This window comes from Gymnoscopelus microlampas (genome assembly GCF_963454915.1).
Source record: "Gymnoscopelus microlampas genome assembly, chromosome: 18".
Lineage (NCBI taxonomy): Eukaryota > Metazoa > Chordata > Actinopteri > Myctophiformes > Myctophidae > Gymnoscopelus > Gymnoscopelus microlampas.
The window spans coordinates 46,425,776-46,441,233 of NC_139955.1; the positions used below are offsets into that span (position 1 = coordinate 46,425,776).

Below are 15,458 nucleotides of genomic sequence, written 5' to 3' on the forward strand. Positions count from 1 at the left end.
TTTGAAGAACAAGGTGTGGGTGAATGAGTTCAGGTGGGTCTCTTTCTTACTGTATCATTTATAGAATGATGTCTTTAATATCTCATTGTATCATTTATAGATGTATTTAATATCTCATTGTATCATTTATAGATGTATTTAATATCTCATTGTATCATTTATAGATGTCTTTAATATCTTATTGTATCATTTATATTTGATTTTTAAATGCATCTGTTTGCTTTTGGTTTTTGCAGATATGGAGGCTTCTCATTGGGCGCCAGGAGCACCCAGGTCCTCCCACCGGCCAATGAGATCGACGATGCCATTGAGAGAGTCAGGAAGATATTTGAACTACAGGAGGTTGGTTTGGAAGAAAATATATTTTATCAAACTGAAATGTTAATGACCGTCAATGTGTAGCCATGGTTCAGGATGAAATACCACCAAAACTACTGTCTCCCCCTCAGACCAGTGGTTTATTCTATTAAATAAAATGTCCTCCTTGTTTTGAACAATGACCATCCATGCAGAGTCAGACACAGTATTATCACATGTCTAACTTCTGTCTGTCTGTCTGTCTGTCTGTCTGTCTGTCTGTCTGTCTGTCTCTCTCAGGGTGCAGCAGCTGACCGTTTCCTGGACAGTCTGTCAACGTTCATAAACGGTCTGGATACCAAGAACAACGTTAAGGTATCCTACTGAACACTTCATAGATGTGTTTACACACATACACACACACACACACACACACACACACACACACACACACACACACACACACACACACACACACACACACACACACACACACACACACACACACACCGTTACCTGCTGAATACCTGAATTTTTCATTCATAATTACCTGAATATGTTTTAATTTTTCTTTTAAACTTTTTTATTATTATTTTGAAAAATAGTAAATAGCTGATCTATAAGCGTTGTGAGCTTGTAGATCGGCTATTTTCACTACTCTTGTGCGACATTCTTGTACGGTGAATTGGGACATTAATTTACAAAAAACATGCAAAGAAATAATACAGATATGTAGTTTTCTGCCCGACATAAACACTCTGTCGTACTACAAATCTGCTATTATATAGATCTGCTATTTTTTTCAATTTTGGTGTTGAAAACGTTTGGACACCAGAGTTAATGTGGTTATACTTCCCTTCACGTGGTCTTGTAGATCTGGTTCAACAACAAGGGTTGGCACAGCATCGGCTCCTTCATCAACGTGATGAACAACGCCATCCTGAGAGCCAACCTGCCCCCTGGTGCCGACCCCAGGAAGTTCGGCATCAGTGCCTTCAACCACCCACTGAATCTGACCAAGGAGCAGCTGTCACAGGTCGCACTGTGAGTAACCTGTCTGTCTGTCTGTCTGTCTGTCTGTCTGTCTGTCTGTCTGTCTGTCTGTGTGCTTCTTCTCTTCTCTTCTCTTCTCTTCTCTTCTCTTCTCTTTTTTCTCCTCCTCTCCTTGTGAATTCTTTTAACTCATTCAATTCTGGAAAGCATCTGTGTCACTTAATGTCTTTGGCTATTCAAAAATAGCAGATCTACAAGCTCATAGAGCAGCACCGAGTGCCGTGCTATGAGCTTGTATATCTGCTATTTTTGAAAAAAAAATATATATATATTTTACAAATGTTCGCTTTAAAATATATATATTCAAAGATTTGCACAAAGTTTCATGATTTTTCACGATTTTTCAAAAATAGCAGATCTACAAGCAGGTAGCGGTGCCACGCTATGAGCTTGTAGATCTGCTATTTTTGAATAGCCAAAGAAATTAAAATGACAGCGATGCGTTCCCGGATTGAATGGGTTAACTACATATTTTCATGTTGTTTGCTGTACCGCTGTTTATCTGGTATGTTTGAATGTTTAAGAACCACAATGGATTTTTCTTTTTTTCGTCAATAAAATATTCAACGAATAAAGATCCTCCTCCTCTCTCCTCAGTATGACCATGTCTCTCTCTCTCTCCTCAGTATGACCATGTCTCTCTCTCTCTCCTCAGTATGACCATGTCTCTCTCTCTCTCCTCAGTATGACCATGTCTCTCTCTCTCTCCTCAGTATGACCATGTCTCTCTCTCTCTCCTCAGTATGACCATGTCTCTCTCTCTCTCCTCAGTATGACCATGTCTCTCCTCTCTCCTCAGTATGACCATGTCTCTCTCTCTCTCCTCAGTATGACCATGTCTCTCTCTCTCTCCTCAGTATGACCATGTCTCTCTCTCTCTCTCTCTCTCTCTCTCTCCTCAGTATGACCATGTCTCTCTCTCTCTCCTCAGTATGACCATGTCTCTCTCTCTCTCCTCAGTATGACCATGTCTCTCTCTCTCTCCTCTCTCCTCAGTATGACCATGTCTCTCTCTCTCTCCTCAGTATGACCATGTCTCTCTCTCTCTCCTCAGTATGACCATGTCTCTCTCTCTCTCCTCTCTCCTCAGTATGACCATGTCTCTCTCTCTCTCCTCAGTATGACCATGTCTCTCTCTCTCTCCTCAGTATGACCATGTCTCTCTCTCTCCTCTCTCCTCAGTATGACCATGTCTCTCTCTCTCCTCTCTCCTCAGTATGACCATGTCTCTCTCTCTCTCTCTCCTCAGTATGACCATGTCTCTCTCTCTCTCCTCAGTATGACCATGTCTCTCTCTCTCTCCTCAGTATGACCATGTCTCTCTCTCTCTCCTCAGTATGACCATGTCTCTCTCTCTCCTCTCTCCTCAGTATGACCATGTCTCTCTCTCTCCTCTCTCCTCAGTATGACCATGTCTCTCTCTCTCTCTCTCCTCAGTATGACCATGTCTCTCTCTCTCTCCTCAGTATGACCATGTCTCTCTCTCTCCTCTCTCCTCAGTATGACCATGTCTCTCTCTCTCTCCTCAGTATGACCATGTCTCTCTCTCTCTCCTCAGTATGACCATGTCTCTCTCTCTCCTCTCTCCTCAGTATGACCATGTCTCTCTCTCTCTCCTCAGTATGACCATGTCTCTCTCTCTCTCCTCAGTATGACCATGTCTCTCTCTCTCTCCTCAGTATGACCATGTCTCTCTCTCTCTCCTCTCTCCTCAGTATGACCATGTCTCTCTCTCTCTCCTCAGTATGACCATGTCTCTCTCTCTCTCCTCAGTATGACCATGTCTCTCTCTCTCTCCTCAGTATGACCATGTCTCTCTCTCTCCTCTCTCCTCAGTATGACCATGTCTCTCTCTCTCTCCTCAGTATGACCATGTCTCTCTCTCTCTCCTCAGTATGACCATGTCTCTCTCTCTCTCCTCAGTATGACCATGTCTCTCTCTCTCTCCTCAGTATGACCATGTCTCTCTCTCTCCTCTCTCCTCAGTATGACCATGTCTCTCTCTCTCTCCTCAGTATGACCATGTCTCTCTCTCTCTCCTCAGTATGACCATGTCTCTCTCTCTCTCCTCAGTATGACCATGTCTCTCTCTCTCTCCTCAGTATGACCATGTCTCTCTCTCTCTCCTCAGTATGACCATGTCTCTCTCTCTCTCCTCAGTATGACCACCTCGGTAGACGTCCTGGTCTCCATCTGTGTGATCTTCGCCATGTCCTTCGTCCCGGCCAGCTTCGTGGTCTTCCTCATCCAGGAGAGAGTGTCCAAGGCCAAACACATGCAGTTCATCAGCGGAGTCCAACCCCTGCTCTACTGGGTGGCCACCTTCATCTGGGACATGGTCAGTGTTTCACTATATATATTATATGTATCACTATGTATCACCTTCATCTGGGACATGGTCAGTGTTTCACTATATATATTATATGTATCACTATGTATCACCTTCATCTGGGACATGGTCAGTGTTTCACTATATATATTATATGTATCACTATGTATCACCTGCATCTGGGACATGGTCAGTGTTTCACTATATATATTATATGTATCACTATGTATCACCTTCATCTGGGACATGGTCAGTGTTTCACTATATATATTATATGTATCACTATGTATCACCTTCATCTGGGACATGGTCAGTGTTTCACTATATATATTATATGTATCACTATGTATCACCTTCATCTGGGACATGGTCAGTGTTTCACTATATATATTATATGTATCACTATGTATCACCTTCATCTGGGACATGGTCAGTGTTTCACTATATATATTATATGTATCACTATGTATCACCTGCATCTGGGACATGGTCAGTGTTTCACTATATATATTATATGTATCACTATCACCTGCATCTGGGACATGGTCAGTGTTTCACTATATATATTATATGTATCACTATGTATCACCTTCATCTGGGACATGGTCAGAGTCACACTATATTATCATTGAGTTTGAATTTCTGGATTGAACTGATTTCAGTTTAAAGCCACGAACAATACGTTATATATGTTCTCTCCCAACAGAGAGATGGTAACTGTAACCCCTGGGTGGGAAATATGATAAAACAGAATGCTCGACACTCCAAATTAAGGGCTCAACGGTACAACGAGAACGGCAGTGAGGAAACAGCCAGTAGCACTTCTTCAATAAATGTCATTTCATTGATTTATCTGCTTCACCCAGTAAAGCAACGTACGCGTTTGGACCTGATCAGGTAGGTGGTGAGATGAATCTGGAGAGAGATTACCCACACAGCACACTGCCACATGCACGTTATTTTTCACTACAATTTACAATTTAGGCATTTAGCAGACGCTCTTAATCCAGGGCGATTTACAGTAAGCAAGGACAACACAAGGTACAATACATCAAATGCATAGAAATAGTAATCTAATAATAAGCGAATACATAAGTAAACCAAGAACCTATCATCAGCCTGTACATTGAAACTATACACACTATATATACAACAATGACCTGGCATGTGTCTACATAACATGCTATCTAAGTTACATTTTAGCCTTTGCATAAGACTGCAAGGTCGTCAAGTCTAGGACAAGTGCTACGGGCTGAGGTGGAGTAGACCTGATCAGGTCAAAACGTGTCTGGGTGACGCAAATCAATCAATCAAATGACGTTTATTGAAGTGCTGCTGGCTGTTTCCCTGTTCTCCTGTGTGGGAAACCAAGCGTTTGGCATCTACCAAGCCATCCCTGGATACCTCACCTCTTATATCAACAACTCAACTCAACCTTAGCTCAAACGCTTTGGCTGTGCCATGCTGTGCCATGCTGTGCCATGCTGTGCCATGCTGTGCCATGCTGTGCCATGCTGTGCCATGCTGTGCCATGCTGTGCCCCCTCAGCGTACAGAGGCTGGCAAAAGAAGCCTATTTCACTGTTGTCCGTGGGCTTGGAATGATCTCCAAACTCAGTGGTGGAAAGTAACTAAGTACATTTACTTAAGTACTGTACTTGAGTACAATTTTGAGGTATTTGCACTTTACTTGAGTATTTCCAATTTCCAATACTTCTACGTCCACTCCACTACATCTCAGAGGAAAATATTGTACTTTTACTCCACTTCTTCATCTTCATGTGTTTATGTCAGCAGTGTAACTACATCGTCCTTACCTTCATGTGTTTATGTCTACAGTGTAACTACATAGTCCTTACCTTCATGTGTTTATGTCTACAGTGTAACTACATCGTCCTTACCTTCATGTGTTTATGTCTACAGTGTAACTACATCGTCCTTACCTTCATGTGTTTATGTCTACAGTGTAACTACATAGTCCTTACCTTCATGTGTTTATGTCTACAGTGTAACTACATCGTCCTTACCTTCATGTGTTTATGTCTGTAGTGTAACTACATAGTCCTTACCTTCATGTGTTTATGTCTACAGTGTAACTACATAGTCCTTATCTTCATGTGTTTATGTCTACAGTGTAACTACATCGTCCTTACCTTCATGTGTTTATGTCTACAGTGTAACTACATAGTCCTTACCTTCATGTGTTTATGTCTACAGTGTAACTACATAGTCCTTATCTTCATGTGTTTATGTCTACAGTGTAACTACATCGTCCTTACCTTCATGTGTTTATGTCTACAGTGTAACTACATCGTCCTTATCTTCATGTGTTTATGTCTACAGTGTAACTACATCGTCCTTACCTTCATGTGTTTATGTCTACAGTGTAACTACATAGTCCTTATCTTCATGTGTTTATGTCTACAGTGTAACTACATCGTCCTTACCTTCATGTGTTTATGTCTACAGTGTAACTACATAGTCCTTACCTTCATGTGTTTATGTCTACAGTGTAACTACATCGTCCTTACCTTCATGTGTTTATGTCTACAGTGTAACTACATCGTCCTTACCTTCATGTGTTTATGTCTACAGTGTAACTACATAGTCCTTACCTTCATGTGTTTATGTCTACAGTGTAACTACATAGTCCTTACCTTCATGTGTTTATGTCTACAGTGTAACTACATAGTCCTTACCTTCATGTGTGTATGTCTACAGTGTAACTACATAGTCCTTACCTTCATGTGTTTATGTCTACAGTGTAACTACATCGTCCTTACCTTCATGTGTTTATGTCTACAGTGTAACTACATCGTCCTTACCTTCATGTGTTTATGTCTACAGTGTAACTACATCGTCCTTACCTTCATGTGTTTATGTCTACAGTGTAACTACATCGTCCTTACCTTCATGTGTTTATGTCTACAGTGTAACTACATCGTCCTTACCTTCATGTGTTTATGTCTACAGTGTAACTACATCGTCCTTACCTTCATGTGTTTATGTCTACAGTGTAACTACATAGTCCTTATCTTCATGTGTTTATGTCTACAGTGTAACTACATAGTCCTTACCTTCATGTGTTTATGTCTACAGTGTAACTACATAGTCCTTACCTTCATGTGTTTATGTCTACAGTGTAACTACATAGTCCTTACCTTCATGTGTTTATGTCTACAGTGTAACTACATAGTCCTTACCTTCATGTGTTTATGTCTACAGTGTAACTACATCGTCCTTACCTTCATGTGTTTATGTCTACAGTGTAACTACATCGTCCTTACCTTCATGTGTTTATGTCTACAGTGTAACTACATCGTCCTTACCTTCATGTGTTTATGTCTACAGTGTAACTACATCGTCCTTACCTTCATGTGTTTATGTCTACAGTGTAACTACATCGTCCTTAACTTCATGTGTTTATGTCTACAGTGTAACTACATCGTCCTTACCTTCATGTGTTTATGTCTACAGTGTAACTACATCGTCCTTACCTTCATGTGTTTATGTCTACAGTGTAACTACATCGTCCTTACCTTCATGTGTTTATGTCTACAGTGTAACTACATCGTCCTTACCTTCATGTGTGTATGTCTACAGTGTAACTACATCGTCCTTACCTTCATGTGTTTATGTCTACAGTGTAACTACATCGTCCTTACCTTCATGTGTTTATGTCTACAGTGTAACTACATCGTCCTTATCTTCATGTGTTTATGTCTACAGTGTAACTACATAGTCCTTACCTTCATGTGTTTATGTCTACAGTGTAACTACATCGTCCTTACCTTCATGTGTTTATGTCTACAGTGTAACTACATCGTCCTTACCTTCATGTGTTTATGTCTACAGTGTAACTACATCGTCCTTACCTTCATGTGTTTATGTCTACAGTGTAACTACATAGTCCTTACCTTCATGTGTTTATGTCTACAGTGTAACTACATAGTCCTTACCTTCATGTGTTTATGTCTACAGTGTAACTACATCGTCCTTACCTTCATGTGTTTATGTCTACAGTGTAACTACATCGTCCTTACCTTCATGTGTTTATGTCTACAGTGTAACTACATAGTCCTTATCTTCATGTGTTTATGTCTACAGTGTAACTACATCGTCCTTACCTTCATGTGTTTATGTCTACAGTGTAACTACATCGTCCTTACCTTCATGTGTTTATGTCTACAGTGTAACTACATAGTCCTTACCTTCATGTGTTTATGTCTACAGTGTAACTACATCGTCCCAGCCTCCCTGGTCGTCATCATCTTCATTTGTTTCCAACAAAATGCTTACGTCTCTTCAACCAACCTGCCTGTCCTCGCTCTGCTGCTGCTGTTGTATGGGTGAGACACAACACAATAATAATAAACTTTATTTATATACTGTAGCACCTTTCATGACATACATTTAGCTCAAAGTGCTTTACAGAGCAAAACAATATGAAACAAAAATAAATAAAGCAGAAGTGCTTTACAGAAAAGCAATAATAATTTAACAATAAAGCAAAAAGAAGAGCAAAAGCCAAAACAACATTAAAACCATTTAAAATAATGGCATTCAAATAATGGCCAAAACAAAAAGGCAGTGAATCAAGCAAAAACAGTGAAGACATGAATAACAACACGGAGATTTAGAAAAAATCAAGTGAATTGAAGAAAGACCACACACACACACACACACACACACACACACACACACACACACACACACACACACACACACAGATGGAGAACATTCATCAAAAGATATCAGATCTACCAGCTCAGAAGGTTGTAGCTTTTTTTGGTGAAGAGATTTGGTGTAGAGGGAACAAATGTGCAATGACCAACTACAGACACCGGGGGGCGCCGGCCAGCCATGTATATGGGGTTTAACCCATTCAATCCGGGAACGCATCTGTGTCATCATTTTTAGATGTCTTTGGCTGTTCAACAATAGCAGATGTTTAACCCGTCTATGTCTGTGGTTGTCTCCTCTAGCTGGTCCATCACTCCTCTCATGTACCCGGCCTCCTTCTTCTTCGACATCCCCTCCACCGCCTACGTGGTTCTGACCAGCGTCAACATCCTCATCGGCATCAATGGAAGCATCTCCACCTTCGTCCTGGAACTGTTTGGTAGCAATGTAAGTCCTCTCCTCTCCTCTCCTCTGTTATTCCATCCATCTTTGACTCTCTCCCCTGTCCTGATATGATATAGTATATTTTCCTAAGTGAAGAGTGAAGGTATATTAACGTTGTTCTTGTGTTGCCGTGGTTTCCAGGAGATCGGAGGAATCAACGACATCTTGAAGAACGTCTTCCTGATCTTCCCTCACTTCTGTCTGGGTAGAGGACTGATAGACATGGTGAAGAACCAGGCCATGGCCGACGCTCTGGAGCGCTTTGGTAAGAAACTTGAATCATTACTTTCAGATTAACATATCATCATGTACAGATGAACATATCATTCGTTCCCCCCAAAATTCACTTGAAAATATATATGCTCAAAGATTTGCACAAATTGTCACGATTTTCCCTAAAAATAGCAGATCTACAAGCTCATAGCGTGGCACTCGGTGCCGCGTTATGAGCTTGTAGATCTGCTATTTTGGAATATCCAAAGAAATCTAAAAATGACACAGTCAGATGCTTTCCCGGTCTAAATGGGTTAAAGGTCTCGACTCCCTAGTCCCTACCCAAACTACAAGAATGGCTGACCTCAAACTACAATTGGGCTTTAATTGAACTACTTGGAACACCTTGTGTCTCCATACTTTTTATTTGAAAAGTATCAGTTTTGGAGATACAAGGTTTCCACCTGACAGTGAGGATATGGATGTATTATTACAGTATATGTAGACAGTGAGGATATGGATGTATTATTACAGTATATGTATACAGTGAGGATATGTGATGTATTATTACAGTATATGTATACAGTGAGGATATGTGATGTATTAATACAGTATATGTATACAGTGAGGATATGTGATATATTAATACAGTATATGTATACAGTGAGGATATGTGATGTATTAATACAGTATATGTATACAGTGAGGATATGGATGTATTAATACAGTATATGTATACAGTGAGGATATGTGATGTATTATTACAGTATATGTATACAGTGAGGATATGGATGTATTAATACAGTATATGTAGACAGTGAGGATATGTGATATATTAATACAGTATATGTATACAGTGAGGATATGGATGTATTAATACAGTATATGTATACAGTGAGGATATGGATGTATTAATACAGTATATGTATACAGTGAGGATATGGATGTATTAATACAGTATATGTAGACAGTGAGGATATGTGATGTCTAACCCTCACATGGTGTGTGTGTGTGTGTGTGTGTGTGTGTGTGTGTGTGTGTGTGTGTGTGTGTGTGTGTGTGTGTGTGTGTGTGTGTGTGTGTGTGTGTGTGTGTGTGTGTGTGTGTGTGTGTGTGTGTGTGTGTGTGTGTGTGTGTGTGTTCTAGGTGAGAACCGCCTGCGTTCCCCTCTGGAGTGGGACATGGTGGGGAAGAACCTGTTTGCCATGGCTGTGGAGGGAGCTCTGTTCTTCATCATCACTGTCCTCATACAGTACCGCTTCTGTATCAAACCCAGGTGTGTGTAAACACACACACACACACACGCACACACACACATGCACACGCTCACTTAATTCACATGCACGCACACATACACACATACATACACGTACAGTACGGCAATGTTTTTATATTTTGTGCTAATTGTTTCGGAAACGGCGCTATATCACAAATTGCAGATTGGTACTTGGCCTGTTCAGTCGTGACATCAGGGACGTGCACAGATAGACTCTAGGTGGTGCTAGAGCACCTGCCCTTTGCCCTCTTGACCAGAAGTGCCCTTTTGAAAAAAAGGGAAAAAAAGTTATTTTTCCTTCAGTTTACAGCAGGGGTCTTCAACAGGGGGTCCGGGACGCCTAGGGGGTCCTCAGAGTTACTACAGGGGGTCCGCCAAATCTTTATGTGATATGATTTTTCTTTTTATCTTAACCACTCGAACCCTAGCATCCCTTTTCTGAGGAGAACTTTAGCCAAAAATAGCCGATCTACAAGCCCACAACGCCTCGCGCTGCGAGGCGTTGTGGGCTTGTAGATCGGCTATTTTTGACAAAGAGGTATAGGTGTGTAGAGGGGAAAAAAGAGCAGACCAAGTAAACAAAAAAAGTATAATTTACTTGAGCACCTGCCCCTCAAAATGTCTGTGCACGCCACTGCGTGACATAGTTTTAGCTTGAATCCCTGAATGCCTGTCAGTAGCCTGTCTGTCTGTCTGTCTGTTTGTTTGTCTGTCTGTCTGTCTGTCTGTCTGTCTGTCTGTCTGTCTGTCTGTCTGTCTGTAGGCCTGTCAATAACCTGTCTGTCTGTCTGTAGGCCTGTCAATAACCTGTCTGTCTGTCTGTAGGCCTGTCAATAACCTGTCTGTCTGTCTGTAGGCCTGTCAATAACCTGTCTGTCTGTCTGTCTGTCTGTAGGCCTGTCAATAACCTGTCTGTCTGTCTGTAGGCCTGTCAATAACCTGTCTGTCTGTCTGTAGGCCTGTCAATAACCTGTCTGTCTGTCTGTCTGTAGGCCTGTCAATAACCTGTCTGTCTGTCTGTCTGTAGGCCTGTCAATAACCTGTCTGTCTGTCTGTAGGCCTGTCAATAACCTGTCTGACTGTCTGTAGGCCTGTCAATAACCTGTCTGTCTGTCTGTAGGCCTGTCAATAACCTGTCTGACTGTCTGTCTGTAGGCCTGTCAATAACCTGTCTGTCTGTCTGTCTGTAGGCCCGTCAGCAAACTGATCAAACTGACGCCGCTGGGTGAGGAGGACGAGGACGTAGCGAGAGAGAGACAGAGGATCGTCCACGGCCTGGGACACGGAGACATCCTGGAGCTGAGACAGCTCACTAAGGTACACACACACACACACACACACACACACACACACACACACACACACACACACACACACACACACACACACACACACACACACACACACACACACACACACATGCATACTTCCTGGGACAGCAATATACACACACTTACACATACATGAAGCTGTATGTAATATGTTTTATGTTCATATGACATGATTTATGTGTACAGTAGCCTATATATTAAGGTGGTTTCATGTGTACGTGTACAGTAGCCTATATATTAAGGTGGTTTCATGTGTACGTGTACAGTAGCCTATATATTAAGGTGGTTTCATGTGTATGTGTACAGTAGCCTATATATTAAGGTGGTTTCATGTGTACGTGTACAGTAGCCTATATATTAAGGTGGTTTCATGTGTATGTGTACAGTAGCCTATATATTAAGGTGGTTTCATGTGTATGTGTACAGTAGCCTATATATTAAGGTGGTTTCATGTGTACGTGTACAGTAGCCTATATATTAAGGTGGTTTCATGTGTACGTGTACAGTAGCCTATATATTAAGGTGGTTTCATGTGTATGTGTACAGTAGCCTATATATTAAGGTGGTTTCATGTGTACGTGTACAGTAGCCTATATGTTAAGGTGGTTTCATGTGTACGTGTACAGTAGCCTATATATTAAGGTGGTTTCATGTGTACGTGTACAGTAGCCTATATATTAAGGTGGTTTCATGTGTATGTGTACAGTAGCCTATATATTAAGGTGGTTTCATGTGTACGTGTACAGTAGCCTATATGTTAAGGTGGTTTCATGTGTACGTGTACAGTAGCCTATATATTAAGGTGGTTTCATGTGTTTCCAGGTTTATAAAAGGAATCAGAAGCCAGCGGTAGACAGGCTGTGTGTGGGCATACCTCCTGGAGAGGTAAGACTGACACCAAACATCATGTGTCAATATCTGTCTGCAATATGACTGCCGGACGGTGTATGAAGACATTATTTATAATCCTCTCTTCTCTTCTCTTCTCTTCTCTTCTCTTCTCTTCTCTTCTCTTCTCTTCTCTTCTCTTCTCTTCTCTTCTCTTCTCTTCTCTCCTCTCCTCTCCTCTCCTCTCCTCTCCTCTCCTCTCCTCTCCTCTCCTCTCCTCTCCTCTCCTCTCCTCTCCTCTCCTCTCCTCTCCTCTCCTCTCCTCTCCTCTCCTCTCCTCTCCTCTCCTCTCCTCTCCTCTCCTCTCCTCTCCTCTCCTCTCCTCTCCTCTCCTCAGTGTTTTGGTCTGTTAGGGGTTAACGGTGCAGGGAAAACCACCACGTTTAAAATGCTGACGGGAGACACCATCGTCACCAGTGGAGAAGCTTTCCTGGCCAAAAAGAGGTAATAACAACAACAATAATAATGAATCATTTGATACAGTATAGTGAATATGAAATGATAGCAATGTCGTAATGGCTGATTTTACACTTGGTTGCATGCTGAAAATAGCCGATCTACAAGCTCACAACGCGTCGCAGCGCGATGCGTTGTGTGAGCTTATATTCAGAGCGCAACACCTGAGCGCAACCACACATAACATGACGTGTCTTTTAGTTCTACTGGATCTCTTCTCCACTTCTTTAGTCTAGTTTTTGTTGGACGGAATTGTCAGTATATTAAGTCATAGTTTTTGTCATCATAGCTTAGTTTTTATTTAGTTTTCGTCAGTGAAAAAAAGTTTCGTCATAGTTTTAGTCGACACAATCAACACTGTACTGTATATGTGGGGCAGAGGCAGGGGCGTGCACAGATAGACTCTAGGTGGCGCTAGAGCACCTGCCCTTTGCCCTCTTGACCAGAAGTGCCCTTTTTCAGTTTACAACAGGGGTCTTCAACAGGGGGTCCGGGACCCCTAGGGGGTCCTCAGAGTTACTACAGGGGGTCCGCCAAATCTTTATGCGATATGATTTTTCTTTTTACCATAACCACTCGAAACCTAGCATCCCTTTTCTGAGGAGAACTTTAGCCAAAAATTTTTGGCAAAGAGGTATAGGTGTAGAGGGGAAAAAAGAGCAGACCAAGTAAACCAAAAAAATATATAATTTACTTGAGCTCCTGCCCCTCAAAATGTCTGTGCACGCCACTGGGCAGAGGCTGTGTAGTAGCCATATGTTCAACACGTTATGCATGTCAGTCCTGTGTGTTTGCAGCATTCTGAGGGAGATAGACGTGTTATGCATATCCTGTGTGTTTGCAGCATTCTGAGGGAGATAGACGTGTTTATGTATATCCTGTGTGTTTGCAGCATTCTGAGGGAGATAGACGTGTTATGTTATATCCTGTGTGTTTGCAGCATTCTGAGGGAGATAGACGTGTTATGTTATATCCTGTGTGTTCGCAGCATTCTGAGGGAGATAGACGTGTTATGTATATGCTGTGTGTTTGCAGCATTCTGAGGGAGATAGACGTGTTATGTATATGCTGTGTGTTTGCAGCATTCTGAGGGAGATAGACGTGTTATGTATGTCCTGTGTGTTTGCAGCATTCTGAGGGAGATAGACGTGTTATGTTATATCCTGTGTGTTTGCAGCATTCTGAGGGAGATAGACGTGTTATGTTATATCCTGTGTGTTTGCAGCATTCTGAGGGAGATAGACATAGTGCATCAGAACATGGGATACTGTCCTCAGTTCGATGCCATCAACGACCTGCTGACGGGAAGAGAACATCTGGAGTTCTACGCCATCCTGAGAGGAGTTCCAGAGGACCAAGTCTGTGACGTGAGTGGACTGCTTCAAGATCTATATATATATATATCGTTGCTGTCTGGGCTAAATAATAACTACATGGGAGACATTGGCTCTTTTTGGGGCGGTGTAACCGCCCCCTATAAGTGAGTTTTGGACACTGACCAATCCTGCACCGTGATTGGCCAATAGTCTACAACGCCGTCTACACCCCTAACCCTTCCACGGTCAATGCAAATCTATACTTTTGCAAAGTCAGCCAATCACATTACAGCTAGTGTCATCACCACTAGCTGTAATGTGATTGGCTGACTTTGCAAATTCAGGACTGTGATTGGCTAGCGAAACACATGACATGTGCAGCCCTGTGAATAGCAGTATGGACTTAAAAAAAAGTCATTTATCCTTTTTTTTAAGTGAGTCATGATGTGATGACCACACACCGCCCACTTCACACTGGGTGTGATTTTTTTTTTGAATGTTCTGATAAGTAACAGTTCAGAGGTGTGTGTTCAGGTGGCAGAATGGGGCATCCGTAAACTGGGTCTGATTAAGTATGTGGACAAGATGGCTGGAAGCTACAGCGGAGGAAACATGAGGAAACTGTCTACTGCCATGGCTCTGATTGGAGGACCGCCTGTGGTGTTCCTGGTACGTGCACGCACACGCACGCGCACACACACACACACACACACACACACACACACACACACACACACACACACACACACACACACACACACACACACACACACACACACACACACACACACGCACACACGGTAACAGTCAGTAGGCATATGCAATGCCAGTTGATACCACACTGCTTCCTTTTGTTTTGCTGTTCTTCTCAGTGTGTGCAATATACCTGACATCACTTATATTGTACACACTGAGAAGAACAGCAAAACAGTGCACCACCCTGTGGTACCAACTGGCATTGCATATGCCTACTGGCTGTTACAACACGCACACAGCTTGAGCAGTTGATCTCCGCGGCTTACTGCTAATCCCAGAGAAAATGAAGAAAAAGTAAAGTAAGAGTGGAATAGTACCAGAAACTTTTTAACAAGCTGACCTCACTGAGGAATTAGAACAAGCTGTCATCTGACTGCTGCTGAGCAAGCCTCGAGCAATGGAGGAGCTTGTAGGTCT

At 42.1% G+C, this 15,458-nt stretch overlaps 1 protein-coding gene across 1 annotated transcript in view; it reads left to right on the forward strand.

Annotated features, from left to right (window-relative positions):
* LOC311065283 (phospholipid-transporting ATPase ABCA1-like) overlaps positions 1-15,458 on the forward strand; it is a 75,552-nt gene that overhangs the window by 55,058 nt on the left and 5,036 nt on the right. The window contains exons 28-41 of the mRNA XM_084085537.1: positions 1-33; positions 237-342; positions 598-672; positions 1,172-1,341; positions 3,511-3,688; positions 7,912-8,027; positions 8,664-8,808; positions 8,947-9,070; positions 10,165-10,294; positions 11,485-11,611; positions 12,448-12,510; positions 12,851-12,957; positions 14,195-14,336; positions 14,820-14,954. Of these exons, the coding sequence (XP_083941663.1) occupies positions 1-33; positions 237-342; positions 598-672; positions 1,172-1,341; positions 3,511-3,688; positions 7,912-8,027; positions 8,664-8,808; positions 8,947-9,070; positions 10,165-10,294; positions 11,485-11,611; positions 12,448-12,510; positions 12,851-12,957; positions 14,195-14,336; positions 14,820-14,954 (1,651 nt within the window). The remainder of the gene's footprint in view (positions 34-236; positions 343-597; positions 673-1,171; positions 1,342-3,510; positions 3,689-7,911; positions 8,028-8,663; positions 8,809-8,946; positions 9,071-10,164; positions 10,295-11,484; positions 11,612-12,447; positions 12,511-12,850; positions 12,958-14,194; positions 14,337-14,819; positions 14,955-15,458) is intronic.